The sequence below is a fragment of the Labrus bergylta genome, chromosome 7, assembly GCF_963930695.1.
Source record: "Labrus bergylta chromosome 7, fLabBer1.1, whole genome shotgun sequence".
Taxonomy (NCBI): domain Eukaryota; kingdom Metazoa; phylum Chordata; class Actinopteri; order Labriformes; family Labridae; genus Labrus; species Labrus bergylta.
Window position 1 is genome coordinate 12,328,108 of NC_089201.1, and position 20,399 is coordinate 12,348,506.

Below are 20,399 nucleotides of genomic sequence, written 5' to 3' on the forward strand. Positions count from 1 at the left end.
GGTGTATTAAAGGTCATGTTGTTGTTGTTGTCTTCAGGTGTATTAAAGGTCATGTTGTTGTCCAGGTGTATTAGAGGTCATGTTGTTGTCTTCAGGTGTGTAAGGTCATGTTTTTGTTGTTGTCTTCAGGTGTGTTAAAGGTCACGTTGTTGTCTTCAGGTGTCATTTTATCGTCATGGTGCACGCACTGAACACCGAGTGGACCTACTCAGTTGATTTAACGAATTCAAATCTGCTGATCTGGAACCAAAATCTCAGAGTTTCCCATCTGAGAGTAAATCAACTCAGAGCTCAGGGTTAGATTGAGGGTTTGTTGAACCTTCTTTCAGAAATGGGCCTCAGGTGTATTAAAGGTTATGTTGTTGTTGTTGTCTTCAGGTGTATTAAAGGTTATGTTGTTGTTGTCTTCAGGTGTATTAAAGGTCATGTTGTTGTTGTTGTCTTCAGGTGTATTAAAGGTCATGTTGTTGTTGTCTTCAGGTGTATTAAAGGTCATGTTGTTGTCTTTAGGTGTAGTAAAGGCCATGTTGTTGTTGTCTTCAGGTGTATTAAAGGTCATGTTGTCTTCAGGTGTATTAAAGGTCATGTTGTTGTCTTCAGGTGTATTAAAAGGTCATGTTTTTGTCTTTAGGTGTATTAAAGGGCATGTTGTTATCTTCAGGTGTATTAAAGGTCATGTCTTCAGGTGTGTTAAGGGTAATGTTGTTGTCTTCAGGTGTATCAAAGGTCATGTTGTCTTCAGGTGTGTTAAAGGTCATGTTGTTGTTGTCTTCAGGTGTATTAAAGGGCATGTTGTTGTTGTTGTTGTCTTCAGGTGTGTTAAAGGGCATGTTGTTGTTGTCTTCAGGTGTATTAAAGATCATGTTGTTGTTGTTGCTGTTGTTGTTGTTGTCTTCAGGGGCCCGTTTCTGAAAGAAGGTTTTGTGCAAAGTCTGAGTCAGTTAACCCTGAAATGAGGTAATTAGAGCCTAGGCTACATGACCGTCGGGAGATGTCAATTTAATTAGGGTTAATTATTAAGCTAAACGGGATAAAGGTGAGAGGACATTTAGCCTATGTGTGTGAATACAGCTTTATGTTGAGGATAAAGTTAATGCACATTCAAATAGACTCTGAATGAATGTTAACTTTAAATCTATATGAGCCTATTATAAATTGTACAGGTTAAATAGCCTACCATTCCATCAGTTTTGGCCTGCAATATTATAATTCTGATTAAATATTAAATTAATAGGGGCGCTGGTGGCGCAGTGGTTAGTGCGTGTACCCCATGTATGGAGGCTGTCGTCTCAAGCGAGCGGCCCGGGTTTACATCCCACCTGTGGCTTCTTTCCCGCATGTTATTCCCCACGCTCTCTCTCCCTGATTTCCGACTCTATCCACTGTCCTATCTATCCATTAAAGGCACGAAAAGCCCAAAAATAAATCTTTAAAAAAAATATATCTATATTAAATTATTAGACTTTACGAGCTGACGCGAACAGCTGTTTTCTCTAACATCACTTTTCTCTCCTTTGCCACTGCGCTGCAGTAGTGTCACTTTTTTTTCCTTCTTAAAACCTGTTCATATTCGCCGTAGCCTATGGCCACATGGAGATATTGATATATTTCGAGATGGTTAAAGTACAAGGATCTCTTTTATGTAACCTGTTTCCATGGTGAATCGCAGTATCGGGACTCCATTCATGTTGGCTTTTTATCGTCATGGTGCACGCGCTGAACACCGAGTGGACCTACTCAGTTGATTTAACGAATTCAAATCTCAGAGTTTCCCATCTGAGAGTAAATCAACTCAGAGCTCAGGGTTAGATTGAGGGTTTGTTGAACCTTCTTTCAGAAACGGGCCTCAGGTGTATTAAAGGTTATGTTGTTGTTGTTATTGTTGTTGTTGTTGTTGTCTTCAGGTGTATTAAAGGTCATGTTGTTGTCTTCAGGTGTGTTAAAGGTCATGTTGTTGTTGCCTTCAGGTGTATTAAAGGTCATGTTGTTGTTGCCTTCAGGTGTATTAAAGGTCATGTTGTTGTTGCCTTCAGGTGTATTAAAGGGCATGTTGTTGTTGTCTTCAGGTGTATTAAAGGGCATGTTGTTGTTGTCTTCAGGTGTGTTAAAGGTCATGTTTTTGTTGTTGTTGTCTTCAGGTGTATTAAAGGCCATATTGTTGTTGTGGTCTTCAGGTGTTTTAAAGGTGATGTTGTTGTTGTCTTCAGGTGTATTAAAGGTGATGTTGTTGTCTTCAGGTGTATTAAAGGTGATGTTGTTGTCTTCAGGTGTGTTAAAGGGCATGTTGTTGTTGTCTTCAGGTGTATTAAGGTCATGTTGTTGTTGTCTTCAGGTGTATTAAGGTCATGTTGTCGTCTTCAGGTGTATTAAGGTCATGTTGTTGTTGTTGTTGTTGTCTTCAGGTGTATTAAAGGTCATGTTGTTGTCTTCAGGTTTATTAAAGGTGTATTCAAGGCCATGTTGTTGTTGTTTTCTTCAGGTGTATTAAAGGCCATGTTGTTGTTGTTGTCTTCAGGTGTATTAAAGGTCATGTTGTTGTCTTCAGGTGTATTAAAGGTCATGTTGTTGTCTTCAGGTGTATTAAAGGTCATGTTACTGTGGTTTTGTGGTCTTCAGGTGTATTTTTCCAGAACAGGTGTATTTATCACCGTGGACTGAAGGAATCAGCTGCCGTTCATTGCTCTTTGTTCCTCTTTTCTAAGAGAAATGCCGAACACTCAGTGTCTCTTTTATGGCGTCCTGCTGGCTCAGGCTCTTTGCACAAAAGGCTTCAGCGGCTCAGGTGCTATAAAGAGCAGCAGCTGCAGCACAGGTAACACACAACAGCAGCAACCAGCAACCAGCAACGAGCCGGGCAACCAAAGTGGCAACATGACATCCAGCAGCATGAACATGATGGGCAGGGTGAGAGCCACCAACACTTTAAACGTCTGATGTTTTTACACACAATGATTCTAAAGTTTAATGTTCAAATCAAAGTTTGTTTAATGTTCAAATCAAAGTTTGTTTAATGTTCAAATCAAAGTTTGTTTAATGTTCAAATCAAAGTTTGTTTAATGTTCAAATCAAAGTTTGTTTAATGTTCAAATCAAAGCAGGAGCCTTGTTGGTCAGAACAGCTGTCAGTCATTGTGTTGTACTTCTTTTTTTTTCATCTAATAAGAGGCGGAGCTTATGACATATACTGCAGCCAGTCAACAGGGGGAGCTCTGAATAATTGTGATTTTTGTGGGAGCTCTCATGTCGTCCATCCTTTTATACACACTGTGGTATGTTCAAAGTTCTCAGTGATTGGACCATTCCCTTTCTTCCTTCAGGTCGTCTTCTACGAGGACAAGAACTTCCAGGGACGCTCCTACGAGTGCAGCAGCGACTGTGCCGACATGTCGTCCTACCTGAGCAGGTGTCACTCCTGCAGGGTGGAGCGCGGCTGTTTCATGGTCTACGACCGCACCAACTTCATGGGTAACCAGTATTTCCTGAGGAGGGGCGAGTACTCCGACAACATGAGCATAATGGGAATGAGCGACTGCATCCGCTCCTGCCGCATGATCCCCATGGTAACCACACAGCCAATCAGAGTTATTTACCTCAAACATGTTCACACAACCCCATGGTAACCACACAGCCAATAAGAGCTATTTACCTCAAACATGTTCAGACATCTCCATGGTAACCACACAGCCAATCAGAGTTATTTACCTAAAACACGTTCAGACATCTCCATGGTAACTGCACATCCAATCAGGATAAGTCACCTTGACCACGTACAGACATCTCCATGGTAACCACGCAGTCAATAAGGTTGACTCACCTTCAGTGAAGGCTGTGTGATTGTTGATAAGTGATTGGTTATCCTGTATGATGTTTAATTATGGACTGATGATTGGTTAGCGATTAGCTTTCACTGATGGTTGATTTTGGTTGACGTTGCAGCACCGCGGCTCATACAGGATGAAGATATATGAGAGGGAGAACTTCGGAGGCCAGTCGCATGAGCTGATGGACGACTGTGACAACGTGATGGAGCGTTTCAGGATGTCCAACTGCATGTCGTGTCAAGTGATGGACGGTCACTGGCTGATGTACGAGCAGCCCAACTACAGAGGCCGCATGATGTACATGAAGCCCGGAGAGTACAAGAACTTCATGAACATGGGCAACATGAGGGTCATGAGCATGAAGCGCATCATGGACTCCAACTATTAGTGTCTCCATGGAAACCAATAAAGTCTGACTTCACAACATTTACTGTCTGCGCTGTTTGATGTGTTCAAGATACACACAGGTGTGTTCATGTGTAGAGATACACACGGTGTGTTCATGTGTAGAGATACACACGGTGTGTTCATGTTTATGTAGAGATACACACAGGTGTGTTCATGTGTAGAGATACACACAGGTGTGTTCATGTTTATGTAGAGATACACACAGGTGTGTTCATGTGTAGAGATACACACAGTGTGTTCATGTTTATGTAGAGATACACACAGGTGTGTTCATGTGTAGAGATACACGCAGGTGTGTTCATGTTTATGTAGAGATACACACAGGTGTGTTCATGTTTATGTAGAGATACACACAGGTGTGTTCATGTGTAGAGATACATACAGGTGTGTTCATCTTTATGTATAGAGATACACACAGGTGTGTTCATGTGTAGAGATACATACAGGTGTGTTCATGTTTATGTAGAGATAAACACAGGTGTATTCATGTTTATGTAGAGATACACACAGGTGTGTTCATGTTTATGTAGAGATACACACAGGTGTGTTCATGTTTATGTAGAGATACACACAGGTGTGTTCATGTTTATATGTAGAGATACACACAGGTGTGTTGATGTTTATGTAGAGATACACACAGGTGTGTTGATGTTTATGTATAGAGATACACAGGTGTGTTCATGTTTATGTATAGAGATACACAGGTGTGTTCATGTTTATGTATAGAGATACACAGGTGTGTTCATGTTTATGTAGAGATACACACAGGTGTGTTCATGTTTATGTATAGAGATACACAGGTGTGTTCATGTTTATGTAGAGATACACACAGGTGTGTTTATGTTTATGTGTAGAGATACACACAGGTGTGTTTATGTGTAGACTTACACACAGGTGTTCAAGTGTGTTCATGTTTATTTGTAGATACTGTACACAGGGGTACAAACTCATCAGGGATGAAAAAGGTGACATGGATCCAAACCTCCTAGGGGGGTCCGGGGGCATGCTCCCCTAGGAAGACTTTTAAAAAATATCAGCTTTAAAATGTGAATTTACAGATGATTTTAGCATTCAAACCTACTAAAGAAGCAGTGCAAACAATAAGAAAAACACAATTCCTTGTCTATATGTTCCGTTTTAACTTTTTGATAAAGCTTCAGTGAAACATGAAAAACCTGTGCTCCCAACCTTCAGTCCCTTTTTATAAATGGGATGAATTTGCAGAACCTGGCTTACCCTGTTCTACTAAGGGGTGATGTGAAGGGCAGTCACTATGCAAGTAGCTCTCAGGGCAAGTGTCTGAGAGAGAAGACACAGACAGAGAAAGCATGAATCAGGTTTTCATGACAGTTCGCGACGCAGATTTACCCAAAACAGTTTCCTGTTTCATGGATGTGATAAAAGAGTTCAAACAACAGGAAGTGAATAGGATGTTTTTTATTCTCTTTGTTAGTCAGTCTAAAATAAACAAACAGTAAGAATATGAAAATATAAAGGTTTCAAACATATCAAAGTATCAAAAATAGCTGTTCAAAGAAGAAGGGAGCAGTGCCCCCCTGTGTTCACCTGAAGCCCGTATCAGGTTGAACAAACTTTCAGTCTAACCCTGAGCTGTGAGGTGATGTATCCTCAGGTGGGAAACGTTACAGAACAGCCGATTTGAGTTCACTCCCCTCTGAGTCGGTTCACTTGTTGCTCAGCGCATGCAGCATGACTTTAAAAGACAACATTAATGGAGCCCAGATACTACGATATAACAAAGCAACAGGTGACATAAAGAGGTCCTTGTACTTTCTCCCTCTGAATTATAAATCATCATGTGGACATTCAGTGAGTATGAACATGTTTTTAAACTAACTCTGCTGCAGCAGCAAAGCAGAGAGAAGTGGTGAGGGAGAAAAATTCTGCTCGAGTCAGCGTGTAAGTTTGAATGTAGTATATTTATTTAATATAAAACGCCTATCATGAAACATTAAAATAACCTGGTTTTTATTGAGACCAATGGTGAATCTCCACTAACACAGCATGATACAAACTGAATGACAGAGCGAGGAAATTAAAGTGTTTCTGGCTCTGAAAGAGGAGACGGAGAATAACTCAGGTTCATTCAAGACAACCTGCTTCCGAACAGGTAAGGTTCATAGAGTCAGAGCTAGAATTACCATACTACTGAGTCAGAGCTAAATTTACCATTTTCCTGATTTCAGGGTTACCGGCTCAGAATTTGCATTGGACCTGCTCTCTGAAAAGGGCCACTGAGTTCAGATGCTAATGTACTAACACACATTAGCACGCTACACGATCAGGTCAACAGAGTGGTTAGTGATGTGGAATAATCTGGACGTCACACTGCAAGAGAGAAACTTTTTTAAAAGTCTGTGTTAGCCACGTTAGCTCTGAGTCTGTATTAGCCATGTTAGCTCTGAGTCTGTATTAGCCATGTAAGCTCTGAGTCTGTGTTAGCCACGTAAGCTCTGAGGCTGTGTTAGCCACGTAAGCTCTGAGTCTGTGTTAGCTACTTAAACTCTGAGGCTGTGTTAGCCACGTTAGCTCTGAGTCTGTGTTAGCTACGTAAACTCTGATTCTGTGTTAGCTACGTAAGCTCTGAGTCTGTGTTAGCTATTTAAGCTCTGATTCTGTGTTAGCTACGTAAGCTCTGAGGCTGTGCTAGCCACGTTAGCTCTGAGTCTGTGTTAGTTACGTAAGCTCTGAGTCTACATCAGACATGTAAGCTCTGAGTCTGTGTTAGTTACGTAAGCTCTGAGTCTGTGTTAGTTACGTAAGCTCTGAGTCTGTGTTGGCTACGTATGCTCTAAGTATGTGTTAGCTACATAAGCTCTGAGTATGTGTTAGCTACGTAAGCTCTGAGTCTGTTAGTCATGGTGTTTCTGCTCACATTAGCTGGTTCATTTTAGCATTTAGCTCTGCTAGCATAGCATAGGCAAATTAACAGCAGTGTGAATTAGTTAACGATCAGCTGAATATGAAATATTGATTAACAGTGATACAGTTAAATGCTAATTATGGATATATGCTTAATAAGCTTTATATGCTTTAATAAATGCGATTTGTTCTTGACTCATTCAGGTTCTCATCCAGCAGAGTGGGAGGAGTCTTAAACACCTGAACTACCGTTAGCACCACCCATAGACCCGTCAGCCACCTCCTCTGCGTCCTTAAGCTGGCTCACCATCGCCACCTCCTCTTCTAGTTTCCCCTGCAGAGTGCTGCTGATCGGTTCACTTGACACCTGCTGGTAAAGTGACAACCAAGTGTGCTTTTAATTATCCTGCTAGTAAAAGCAACCGCATGCTAACCTCATTACCACGTCCTCGCCAAAGAAAAAACAGATAGTTTACAAATTAAACACAGAGACTGCTTTTCTGAGAGACAAATACACACCTGAACAAACATGGACTATAACAGGAAGGACAACCAAATGGAGACACTTCAGACCTTGAGCATAAAAATGCTCTTAAACACTCCTCAACATCTGTTCTAGATTAGACAGGTGAGTACAGAGAGCAGTCGTCTGCATAGAGAGAGAATCAGCAGGTCAATGTTAATAACATCTGTTCTAGATTAGACAGGTGAGTATAGAGAGCAGTCGTCTGCATAGAGTGAGAATCAGCAGGTCAATGTTAATAACATCTGTTCTAGATTAGACAGGTGAGTATAGAGAGCAGTTGTCTGCATAGATAGAGAATCAGCAGGTCAATGTTAATAACATCTGTTCTAGATTAGACAGGTGAGTATAGAGAGCAGTTGTCTGCATAGAGAGAGAATCAGCAGGTCAATGTTAATAACATCTGTTCTAGATTAGAGAGGTGAGTATAGAGCACTCGTCTGCATAGAGAGAGAATCAGCAGGATAATATTAATAACATCTGTTCTAGATTAGACAGGTAAGTATAGAGAGCAATATTAACAACAAGTCCAGAACCACACACACCTGTAAGACTTCAAATCTTTAATGGGCTTGTAATGTTTCTCCAGAACAAACTTCAAGTTAAGAAAAGAAAAGAAAAGAATAGAACAGAACAGAACAGAACAGAGACAAACCTTGGGGGATTTTTCATTAAATTTGTCCTGCAGTCTGTCTTTAAGAGCGTCCACATCGCCTGAATCACCAAACACCTGCACAAGGATTATTATTATTATTATAATTTTTATTATTATTATTATTATTATCAACAATATTACTGATCAGGTGATGTTACCTGTGCATGCAGGGCTGACAGGATGTCCATACAGTGGATTTTGTCTCCAGGCAGCAGAGGAAGATCCATGTTGGTCAGTTTGATGGAGTTTGGTTTTGGAATCTTCAGAGGACCCTGCAGAGCGCTGCAGAACTCTGACAGCTCACTGTGCAACACAGAAAACATTAAAGTCTGTTAGAGTACACATTAGAGTCTGTTAGAGAACACATTAGAGTCTGTTAGAGTACAAATTCGAGTATATTATAGAGTCTGTTAGAGAACACATTAGACTCTGTTAGAGAACACATTAGAGTCTGTTAGAGTACACATTAGAGTGTTATAGAGTCTGTTAGAGTACACATTAGAGTATGTTAGAGTACACATTAGAGTTGGTTATAGAGTCTGTTAGAGCACACATTAGAGTCTGTTAGAGTACACATTAGAGTCTGTTATAGAGTCAGAGTACACATTAGAGTCTGTTAGAGAACACATTAGAGTCTGTTAGAGTACACATTAGAGTCTGTTAAGAGTACACATTAGAGTATGTTAGAGCACACATTAGAGTCTGTTAGAGTACACATTAGAGTCTGTTAGAGTCTGTTAGAGTACACATTAGAGTCTGTTAGAGAACACATTAGAGTCTGTTAGAGTACAAATTCGAGTATATTATAGAGTCTGTTAGAGAACACATTAGACTCTGTTATAGAGTCTGTAAGAGAACACATTAAAGTCTGTTAAGGGTACACAGTCTGTTAGAGAACACATTAGAGTCTGTTAGAGAACACATTAGAGTCTGTTAGAGAACACATTAGAGTCTGTTAGAGTACACATTAGAGTCTGTTATAGAGTCTGTTAGAGTACACATTAGAGTATGTTAGAGTACACATTAGAGTCGGTTATAGAGTCTGTTAGAGCACACATTAGAGTCTGTTAGAGTACACATTAGAGTCTGTTATAGAGTCAGAGTACACATTAGAGTCTGTTAGAGAACACATTAGAGTCTGTTATAGAGTCAGAGTACACATTAGAGTCTGTTAGAGAACACATTAGAGTCTGTTAGAGTACATATTAGAGTCTGTTAGAGTACACATTAGAGTATGTTAGAGCACACATTAGTCTGTTAGAGTACACATTAGAGTCTGTTAGAGCACACATTAGAGTATGTTAGAGCACACATTAGAGTCTGCTAGAGAACACATTAGAGTCTGTTAGAGCACACATTAGAGTCTGTTAGAGCACACATTAGAGTATGTTAGAGCACACATTAGAGTCTGTTAGAGTACACATTAGAGTCTGTTAGAGTACACATTAGAGTATGTTATAGAGTCTGTTCGAGAACACATTAGAGTCTGTCAGAGAACACATTAGAGTCTGTTTGAGTACACATTAGAGTCTATTAGAGTACACATTAGAGTCTGTTAGAGAACACATTAGAGTCTGTTAGGGCGCGGTCACACTGGCCATCCGTACCGTGCTGTACCCAAGCACGATTGCCCCCCTGCAGCGCCATTCCCCCGCTGGCCGGCGCGGCCCGTGGTCACACTACACAGGACTATCCGTGCCTAAGCACGATGACCTCTTGTACATATCGTCATAATACAACACATGCACACTTTATGTTATTATGAAGCGTGCTCAGTTTACAAACAGGCGGACGAGAGAGAGAGAGAGAGAGAGAGAGAGAAAAAAAGAGACGCGCAGTCGAGTCCGCGTCTGCACATCAGAGAAAAACACAGAGAGCATGACAGCTTTTCTGACTTTACAGCTTATTTTAAGCCATTTTAATCAGACACAACAATAAATACATTTTAAAAATAAAATAGACGCGCGGCCAAGTCCGCGCGGACGCCCGCACACAGAACAACACAGAGAACATGACAGCTACTTTGCGGCTTATATTGTGTCATTTTAGTCAGATACTGACATGAAACTCTGGATTTCGCCTTAATAAAGGCTGTCAGCGTTGTGTACCCGCATGCTTGTGCTCGTGCATGAAGTGTACCGTGCCGAAGCACACCTCTCCGAAGTGTGCCAAAGCGAAGGAAGTGTACTGTGCCTGAGCACGATACGGAGCGGTCACACTGGTCAAACGAACTGGACTTTAGCGTTGAAGCATGCTTGGGCACGGTACGGATGGCCAGTGTGACCGCGCCCTTAGAGAACACATTACAGTCTGTTAGAGTACACATTAGAGCAGGGGTATTCAATTAAAATTCAAGAGGTCCAGTTAGAGAACATTTTCTCAAGCATAGGTCCGGAACATCGTAATGTCTAACTTGCGTTATAATTCAATGTCATATACATATTAAATTAGACTAGTAGTTGTATCAACGTATGTAGGAAGTCAACAACTGACTGATTAAATAAAGAAATCCAATAATATTTCAACAATATTTATTCAGATTTCACATTGAACAGGGATTTTAAATAATAAGTAGTATTCTAATAATAAACAAATGCTCTCTTTTCATTTCAAGTAAAATAAGGGCTGCATATAAAAAATAAAATAAAGCTTTTGAAAAATGTGCATATCAAAATAAAGTGCTTAATTTTTGAAAAATGAAATAAAAAGTGCAGCTTGAGTTTCCCTTTTCTTTTCTTCCTTTTTTAACTCTGTTTCACATCTTAACAAACAATCTAAAATACTAATAACAAATGATAAACGATCTCAAAACATCTTCACAACTGAACAGCTTTAACACCTAATTTATTCTTTCTTTTCCTCTTATATCCCACTCCCCTACTTTCTCTTGTTCAGTGAGAGAAGTGAGCTCGAGCTTGGCCTGCCAGGATTTTAAATCTAGGCTTGAATGGTGTCAGGGCCATTCTCATACACACGTGTAGGTGCTCATTGGTGAGCCTTGAACGATATTTTGTTTTAATAATGTTCATAGTGGAGAAAGCTGCCTCACAGTTGTATGTGGAGCCGAACATGGTCAAGATGTACAGGGCTACTTTCCTCAGACCTAGGAAAGCTGTCTCTGAGACCATTTGGAGCCAGAAAGTGGCAGGGTCAGTCTCTCCAAAGTTCTTTTTCAGAGTCACATCTGCTTGGAGATCGACCAGTTCCATCTGGAGAGGCCCAGCATTTGCCCACTTGAAGTGCTGTGTGACTTCCTTTGAGAACCCCCTGACATCTGTGATGAGGAATGGGTTCTGAATGAACAGGGTGAGCTGCTGTCCAAGGCTGAAACTGTCAAACCGTTTGCTGAAGTTTACAATCAGCTTGTCCACAAAGTCAACAAAAGAAGATCTATCTCTGGGGGCGCTGCTGAGCTTTAATGGAGTAGGACGTGAGTTTGGAAGCTCCTGCCGATTTTGATTAAAATTGTAATTCATCTGCGCTTTTTGGTCACATATTTAGTCCTGTCTCACTCCACAGTACTTTTTGTTGGGTAGTTTATCTCTGGACTGCGTAACATGGCTGGAAAGAACTCTAAAACTTGCAATACTATTCAGACACAACTGAGGCCTGGTCCACAAACCGCGGCCACATCCTCGAGTGAGCCATCGGCTCCTGCAGAGGCCGCCTCGACGCATGCTAACCCTGACACCACTGCTCTCAAGCTCGAGTTGCTGGCCTTGCTGAGGAAAGATATTGCTGATATTTTTAAAAAGGAGCTCCAGGATACTCTCGGGGATGTTTTGTCTACTATCAAGCTCGACCTGCAAGCGGTGAAGACACAGCTTGCGAATGATGAAGCTGCTACCGATGCTACCATGTCCAAGCTAAAAGGTACGGTTGGAGAGATGGAGCACGCACTCACCGAGTGCAGCGATGACATCAACCAGATGAAAACTACTTTTAAGTGCCTCACAGATAACGTAGCCAAGCTGGAAAATAAATGTGAAGACTTGGAGTCTAGATCACGGCGTAACAACGTTAGGATAGTGGGAGTACCGGAGGGTCCTGACACCTGTACCACCGCTGCTGCAGCCGCCTTACTGATGGAAGCGTTTGTTCTGGTAAAGGAGCCGCTGTTGGACCGGTCCCACGGACCCTCCAACCCAAACCCAAGCCTGAGGCTTGGGTTTGGGTCACTATTGTTTGTTTATAGCAGGCACTTTTTTCCTTCAATTTTATTGGATACTGTTGTATAACAAGGCTATACCATATTTTGTATTTTTGTACTAAGATTAGCACTAAAATGAGGTCATTTTATGCTCTTTACAGTTATTTGTACAGGACTTAGGGCCTACTGTTATTTGTTAATTTGCATTTTCACATGCTTTACTGTATCTACCTGACCTATGTGAAAACATCTATGTACAAAAACAACAATATTTTGTATTGTGAGTTTTTTAACGTGTTTATCATTGCGCGCATTCTGTTAAATAGGGTTGAGATCGGCGGGAGTTTTTTTTCTTTCTCTTTTTCTCTCTTACTTTAGTTTGTTCTGCGTAGTCTCCGGGTTGTTCAAACTCTATTGTGGACAACTTTTGGGTATTGTGGGAAACACTGCTGTCTCCGTTGTTCTGTGGTTATATGGGGACTTTGGGTGTATTTGTGCTTAGGGGTATGTTGGGGGGAGGGTGTCCCACCTTGGCGCTCAATGTCCAATTGAATTTTTGTTTTGTTTTATATTTAAATGGTTAATGGCAATATAGATCCCAGCATTGCTGGGTCGGGCACACCTCTCAGATTTATTAGTTGGAAAATCAGAGGTATGGGTAATCCTGTTAAGAGATCTAAGGTTTTTACACACTTGAAACGTTTAAGTTCTGATATAGTATTTTTACAGGAGACTCACCTTCGTATTAAGGATCACCATAGGTTACATTGCCCTTGGGTAAGTCAAGTCTTCCACTCAAACTTTAATTCAAAAGCTAGAGGAGTCGCCATCTTAATTAACAAAAAAGTCCAGTTCTCATCCACTGATGTTATCGCTGATAGGAATGGCAGATACCTCATAGTTGCTGGTACCCTAATGCAGAAAAAGTTTTTGTTGGTAAATGTATAAGCCCCAAACTTAGATGATGTTGAATTCGCTAACAGATTGCTGAGTAACATCCCCTTCTTGAATACTCACCTCCTGATCCTCGGAGGGGATCTAAATTGTGTTTTTGATCCAATCTTGGATCGGTCTAATCCTCGTAATCTGACTCAATCTGCTATGTCTAAAACGTTCTCTGATTTTATGAAACAGAATGGTCTTATTGACCCGTGGAGATCTCATTTCAAATTCTATTGATGAGTTCTTGTCTTTCAATCAAAATGACTCCTCTTCATTTTCATTGCTATGGGAGACACTTAAATGTTACCTGAGAGGTCAAATTATCTCTTACTCTGCTCTCTCTAATAAAAAGATTAATGCTAGGCTTAATGAACTTACGTCTGCAATTAGTAACCTTGATCAAAGATATGCACTAAACCCTTCTCCGGAACTACTTAAGCTGCGTTTGGATTTGCAAGCAGAATTCGATCTCATTTCAACTAAAGAGGCAGAGCGCTTGTTACTATGTAGGCGTGGCTCATATTATGAACATGGTGACAAGGCGGGTTGTTTACTGGCACATCAGTTACGACGACAGGCCACTTCCCGTTTGATACCTAGAATTAAAAACACTTATGACACTATTACTACAGATACCTTGGAAATGAATGCTACTTTTAAATCATTTTACTCTTCATTATATAAATCTGAATTTCCTACAGACAACACTAAAATGAACAAATTTCTTCAGAACCTTTCTAATCCTGTCATTGATACTAATACTGCCAGGCAACTGGACTTACCACTCTCCCTTGAAGAAGTATCAAATGCAATTAAAGCTATGCAATCTAACAAAGCCCCAGGCCCTGACGGGTTTCCGATTGAATTTCTCAAAACATTTATTGGTAAATTGGCACCGCTACTTTTATCTGTATTTAATGAATCCATAGAGTGTGGTGCATTACCACCAACTTTGACACAAACCACTATTGCTCTCCTTTTCAAAAGGGACAAAGATCCAACCTGCTATTTTAAGTATTCTGGAGAACTTCAGCACCTTTTCAGGTTATAAATTAAATTTGGGGAAAAGTGAGTGTTTTCCCATTAATACTGCAGCATGTCATCTTCAACAGTCAGATTTACCTTTTCAATTTAGTCCATCGGGGTTTAAATACTTAGGTATTAAAGTGACTCATTCTTTATCTAGCCTTGCATCTGCTAATTTCACTCCCCTTATCTCAAAGATTACATCCGATATTCAAAGATGGGGTAACCTCCCCCTTTCATTAATTGGCAAGATCAATGTGGTTAAAATGAATATTTTACCAAAATTTCTATTTTTATTCCAGTCAATTCCTCTTTTTCTGCCAAAATATTTCTTTGATTCACTGGATAAGATAATTTGTTCTTTTATTTGGGTTGGGAAATCACCTAGGGTTCGTAAAACTTTACTGCAGAGATGCAGACTTAGTGGAGGACGTGCATTACCTAATTTTTTAACTTATTACTGAGCTACTTACATCCATAAACTTTGCTACTGGTTAAAATCTCCTGAATCCTCTTGGTGTAAATTGGAACTATCATCCTGTAGGGGATCTTCTATTCCTGCTCTACTTTATTCCTCTTTACCTACAAAACCCTCTCTATATACTGATAATCAAGTGGTTCTTAACACACTCAAGATCTGGTATCAATTTAGACAGTATTTTAAATTTGTTGCTGCATCTTCCTTGGGTCCTTTAAATAACAACCATTTATTTCCTCCATCACTTTCGGATTCAACATTTTCAGTGTGGTATGACAAGGGTATTACACAATTCAAATATCTGTATGTAGATGGTGTCTTTGATAGTTTTGCCAATTTGTCATCTCGCTACGGCCTCCCTGTTACTCATCTGTTTCGCTATTTTCAGACTCGCAATTTTGTTAGTAAGTGTTTCCCTAATTTCCCCTCTTTACCTCCAGAACAGCGATGGGAAACCACGCTATCATTTGCTCCTCATCACAGAGGAATCATCTCAAAGTTGTATGATATTATCTTGGCTTTTAGCAATCACTCAAATGCTAAACTTAAGTGAAAATGGGAAGAGGAACTGGGAATGCAAATACGAGAGGAGTCCTGGGAACAGGCCATAGAGAGGATACGATCTACCACCTCTTGTGCTCGTCTTGGACTTATCCAATTTAAGGTCTTATACAGGGTGCATTTCTCTAAGTCTAGACTATCTAAACTGTATCCGGAAGTGGAAGACAAATGTGATAAATGCCATGGCTCTCCTTGTCACCTTAGCCACATGTTTTTTCTTTGTCCTGATCTGAAAGGTTTCTGGGCGGGTTATTTTACTATTATGTCCACTGTTCTTGGGGTAATTCTCGAACCTTGTCCTCTGATTGCTATATTTGGGATTCCTGACCCCTTACTTGCACTTACCTCTACACAAAAGGACATTATAGCTTTCACATTCTTACTAGCAAGACGTTCCTTATTGTTGCATTGGAAGTCTGTTAAATATCCGTCTATCTCCCGGTGGCTCAAAGACATGATGTTTTTTTTGAAACTTGAGAAAATTAAATACACGTTGAGAGGATGTACAGTAAAATTTTTCCACAAATGGCAACCCTTTATTTCCTATTTCACAAATTTAGAGGTACTACCCGATTGAATGTGTGCCTGCTACTGTTGCACCTTTTGTATTGCCTAAATAACCATTAATATGTGTGTTGGTCATGATGCGCTGAGTGGGGGCATGGGTGGGGGGTTGTGCATTGTTTATTACACTCTACTCTGTGATTTAATTAAATTATTTTTTTCTACATCTTATCTTATCAGAAAAAAGGGAAAAAGGTAAATTATATTTCTGTGATTGGAAGTATCGTTTTGTATTTTTTTCCAATAAAAATATTTTGGAAAAAAAAAAGAATATCTATCTCTCTCACCCTGAACCTGTTCCTGCACTGATGGGAAGTGTGCACAGTCTTCCTGCAGGTCTTCCTTGAACACCTCAAGTTTTCTCTGGAAGCAGCGGACAGCTGTCATCAGGTCACAAACTGTATTTTCCTTACCCTGTAGCTTTACATTCAGTTCATTCAGGTGTGAAGTGATGTCAACCAAAAAAGCTACCATATCCATCTTCTTCTCATCTTCTAAAAAGAGAGAAAATTGTGTTGCCTTCTGGCACTTCAACTGTGCCAAAAAGGCTGCGATTTCCTTTCGGATGGACCAACACCCTGCCTTTGCTGAGCCATCTTACATTGTTGTGCAGCAGAAGGTCAGCATCAGCATTTGCATCAACTTCTCTGAGAAATTCCCTGAGCATGTGATGCTGATGGGAAGAGGATGCCCTGAGAAAGTTAATAATTCTCGTCATTGTGTTCATAACCTCAGCATACTCATCTGACTGGGTGGAGCACAGAGCTGATTGATGAATGATGCAATGGTAAGAGATTAGCTCAGGATTGTCCACTTTCATTCTTGCCACAGCTCCTTTCTCTCTCCCTACCATAGCAGGGGCTCCATCTGTGGTTATTGAAACCACTTGTTTTGTCTCTATTCCCCTCTGTGTTAACATCTCCTTTATGGCCAGGTAGATGTCCTCTCCTCTTGTACTGGTCTGAAGGGGCGTAACACCTAACAGGTCTTCTTTCTTCTCCTTGTTGAAGAATCTGACATAAACTAACAGCTGCGAACTGTCAGACACATCTGTGGACTCATCTACAGCTAAGCCTAAGCATGGTGCCTTATGAATGGCTTCATCCAGCTGGGCTAGCACATCCTTGGTTAACAATTCACTTTTTTGTGTGGCTGATAATGCTGACATAGGTATTTGCTTGATTTTTTCACAAAGCTTTTTGTTTACCCTCCAGCAAGGTTTCAGCTACCGCACTCATGCACTCCTTAACAACCCCTCCGTCAGTAAAGGGTTTTTTATGTTGACCCAAAAGCCAAGCCACTCTCAAGGAACATTCGTTAGCACGTTGTTGGGCAGTGAATGAATGGGATAGTATACGGGTGGATCGATCATATTGGGCTCTTAGATCACTTATTTTCTGTGCCCTCAGTTCGGATTTAAGTGGGTATGACTCGAATGCACAGATTTGATTGGCTGAGTATCATTACGTCAGATGATTACAACGCATGCAATTGGTTTGTGAGTTTCAGCCACTACCGTAAAGATGATAAAAGCTGCGCAGGTTAAAATAAAAACGCTCCGTCAAAATTGAATAATTTTCACTAATTTCACGGTTACAGGTCTGGGTCCGGATAGGACAGCTTCCGGGTCCGGACACGGACCATGGTCCGCCTATTAGAGACCCCCGCATTAGAGTCTGTTAGAGTACACATTAGAGTCTGTTAGAGAACACATTAGAGTCTGTTAGAGTCTGTTGGAGAACACATTAGAGTCTATTAGAGTACACATTACAGTCTGTTAGAGTACGCATTAGAGTCTATTAGAGTACACATTACAGTCTGTTAGAGTACACATTAGAGTCTATTAGAGTACACATTACAGTCTGTTAGAGTACACATTAGAGTCTATTAGAGTACACATTACAGTCTGTTAGAGTACACATTAGAGTCTATTAGAGTACACATTACAGTCTGTTAGAGTACACATTAGAGTCTATTAGAGTACACATTAGAGTCTATTAGAGTACACATTAGAGTCTGTTAGAGTACACATTAGAGTCTATTAGAGTACACATTAGAGTCTGTTATAGTCTGTTAGATAACACTAGAACAGACTCACTCTGAGGTTTTGGGACTTACCTTTTCTGTATGCACTGCGTGGCGTCGGGGTCGAACTTCATCCAGGTGTTATAAAACATCTGGAGGCCTTCGTCACTCAAGGACTCTACGTCCTCTAAACTGAAGGTCTCCATGACGACAGCGATGTACAGGTAAACCAGGAGCAGGGAGGTCAGGGTGATAAAGGTGGTAAAGAAGATGACACCCGTTATGGGGTTGCCACAGTCTCCGATGCCCATCAGTCCCGGGTTTTCCATGAAAGGGTCGCAGTCAGGAGGCGTGTCCATGATGGGCAGCAGGAAGCCGTACCATCCGGAGGTGGTGGAGGTCATTATCATGCAGGTCAGACTGCTCCAGAACGTCTCAAAGTTCCACATGTCATCGATGTCAGCGGCCTTCTTTATGTAGGCAAAGTTAAACATGCCAAAGATGGAGAAGCTGAACGTGATGAGGAAGAGGAGGAGGCTGATGTTAAAGAGGGCAGGAAGTGACATCATAAAGTTTGAAAGCAGCTTCCTGATCCCACCCTGAACAAGATGGATCACACGCATGACACGAACCAATCGCAAAATTGAAAACCAGGTGGGTGTGATGAAATACTTTTCCAAGAAATCAGAGATAAAGAGGCCTGAGGGGACAAAGGAGATGAACCACAGCATTACATCATCAGACAAGATGATGACATCATCAAACAAGGTGATGAAATTAATATATATAAGCTCACCTATGAGGAGATACAGAAGCACCACAAAGTCCAGGATGTTCCAGCCTGAGGTGAAGTAGTGTTGTTGGAGTGGGATGATCTTCATGATGAACTCCATGAGGAAGATGATGAGGAAGACGAACTGGAACCAGTTCAGAATGATTTCCGTCTGGAAGCTCTGATACGGAGTCTCCACCATCAGAACCACCATGTTCAGGAAGACAACCACCACCATGAAGACCTCAAACCACTGACTGGTCACCAGGTCAAAGAGCCGAGCCAGGCATGGGTTCTGAGCAGATTCATAGACAGGAATCAGAGCTCAGAGACCACAGGTGTGTCATCTGACGTGTTCAGTGTCTCTGATCTGATTTATTCTGGGTTACCTGCCTCTGTTCACCTGAGTCACTTCTTTGAGTCTGAGGTTATCCAGAGAGTATCCCCCACTAGGGCCGTAACCAGGGTTTAGAAAATAGTGAGGTCCAAAATGTTTTCTCTTAATGTATTATTTTGAAGACAGTACAGGGCATGCACATCCATAATGATACCTTCAAATGCAACCCAAACTAAACGCCCAATCAAACAAAACACAAACTCACACACATGACTTCCTATTTGTAAAGGCAATGATCTGTGGATAACATGTGGCCCCAGGTGATGATCCAAACAGAAAACTCCATGCCATTAGAAAGTGAAATTGGCCCTATTTTCTGTTTAGATTGTGGTCACCCCGACAAAATTTTAAGCAGCTTACATTTCTTTTCCTGCATTCTGGTCAGTTTTTATTCACAAGTTTGTCTTTTCTGCAGAACTTTATGATTCTTATCTAGTCTTTTTGTCCAGTTTATACTCCAGTACGAATGGAAAACAATAGATTGTGATTCATTTTCTTTGACACATGGTCATACAGTGATCTTATTAGGCCTATATCGTTTTCCTGGGTGGTTGTTTTTTTTAAGACGGGTCAGCACAGTTTGATTGACTATCACACTCACCTGAGAGAGAGAGAGTAATAAAGGCAAAACAAAAAGTTTCACTTCGTCCTGTATCACAACACGAGTCTACTGCAGGAAATTACGACGCAGCAAATACCAAGAGAGCACAATCACAGCAAGCAGCTGCACAAAACGAACAAAAAACGGAATAACACTAAAACAGATTCATTCAGCGAGTCCTAACAGTGAACAAGTGCTTCCCCTATCTCTATCTCCCTCTCTCTCTCCTCACCTGCAGAGGGTTTTTTCCACAACTAGACGGTGGGTGCGCTTCAAGCGCAGCGAGAAACACAGAGGAAGTGTAGGTCTGTCTGTGACTTTTGCTTTTTGCTCTTTTGGTTTTTTTTAAATTACCAAGGTCCAGACCTTGTGTTCTCACTGCTGGTTACGGCCATGTCCCCCACCTTATAACTGTCTTAGAACTGAACTCACCTGAGGACGGTGAGCTGGTTTCTGAATTAACACTAAACTCACCTGAGGACGGGGAGCTGGCGATTTACTCAAGAGACGAATTTTCAAAGCTTCAATTTTTTTCATCTGATCCTCCGTTGCAAAACAATGTTTCCCTTCAGAGGAAAGACAAACGACAGAAGA

General features: G+C 40.9%; 2 protein-coding genes across 3 annotated transcripts in view; one reads left to right on the forward strand and one right to left on the reverse strand.

Moving 5' to 3' along the window:
- Positions 1 to 2,691: 2,691 nt before the first annotated feature.
- Positions 2,692 to 4,246, forward strand: LOC110001691 (gamma-crystallin M2). Its single transcript, XM_020657193.3, has 3 exons — positions 2,692 to 2,904; positions 3,317 to 3,559; positions 3,936 to 4,246. Exons 1-3 carry the CDS (start codon positions 2,707 to 2,709, stop codon positions 4,206 to 4,208), a joined length of 714 nt encoding a protein of 237 aa, XP_020512849.2. The 5' UTR covers positions 2,692 to 2,706; the 3' UTR covers positions 4,209 to 4,246.
- Positions 4,247 to 5,650: 1,404 nt separating this feature from the next.
- The window catches only part of LOC110001688 (sodium channel protein type 4 subunit alpha B), a 48,180-nt gene continuing 33,431 nt past the window's right edge, over positions 5,651 to 20,399 (reverse strand). Inside the window, exons 26-31 of one of the 2 annotated variants that reach the window (XM_065956754.1) lie at positions 20,280 to 20,371; positions 18,832 to 19,102; positions 18,129 to 18,735; positions 8,448 to 8,592; positions 8,290 to 8,364; positions 5,651 to 7,478 (exon numbers count right to left, since the gene is read on the reverse strand). In XM_065956754.1, coding sequence (XP_065812826.1) covers positions 7,344 to 7,478; positions 8,290 to 8,364; positions 8,448 to 8,592; positions 18,129 to 18,735; positions 18,832 to 19,102; positions 20,280 to 20,371 — 1,325 coding nt within the window. In that variant the 3' untranslated portion in view covers positions 5,651 to 7,343. Of the gene's footprint in view, positions 7,482 to 8,289; positions 8,365 to 8,447; positions 8,593 to 18,128; positions 18,736 to 18,831; positions 19,103 to 20,279; positions 20,372 to 20,399 lie in introns of both variants that reach the window. The other variant, XM_065956753.1, reaches the window with a different exon arrangement.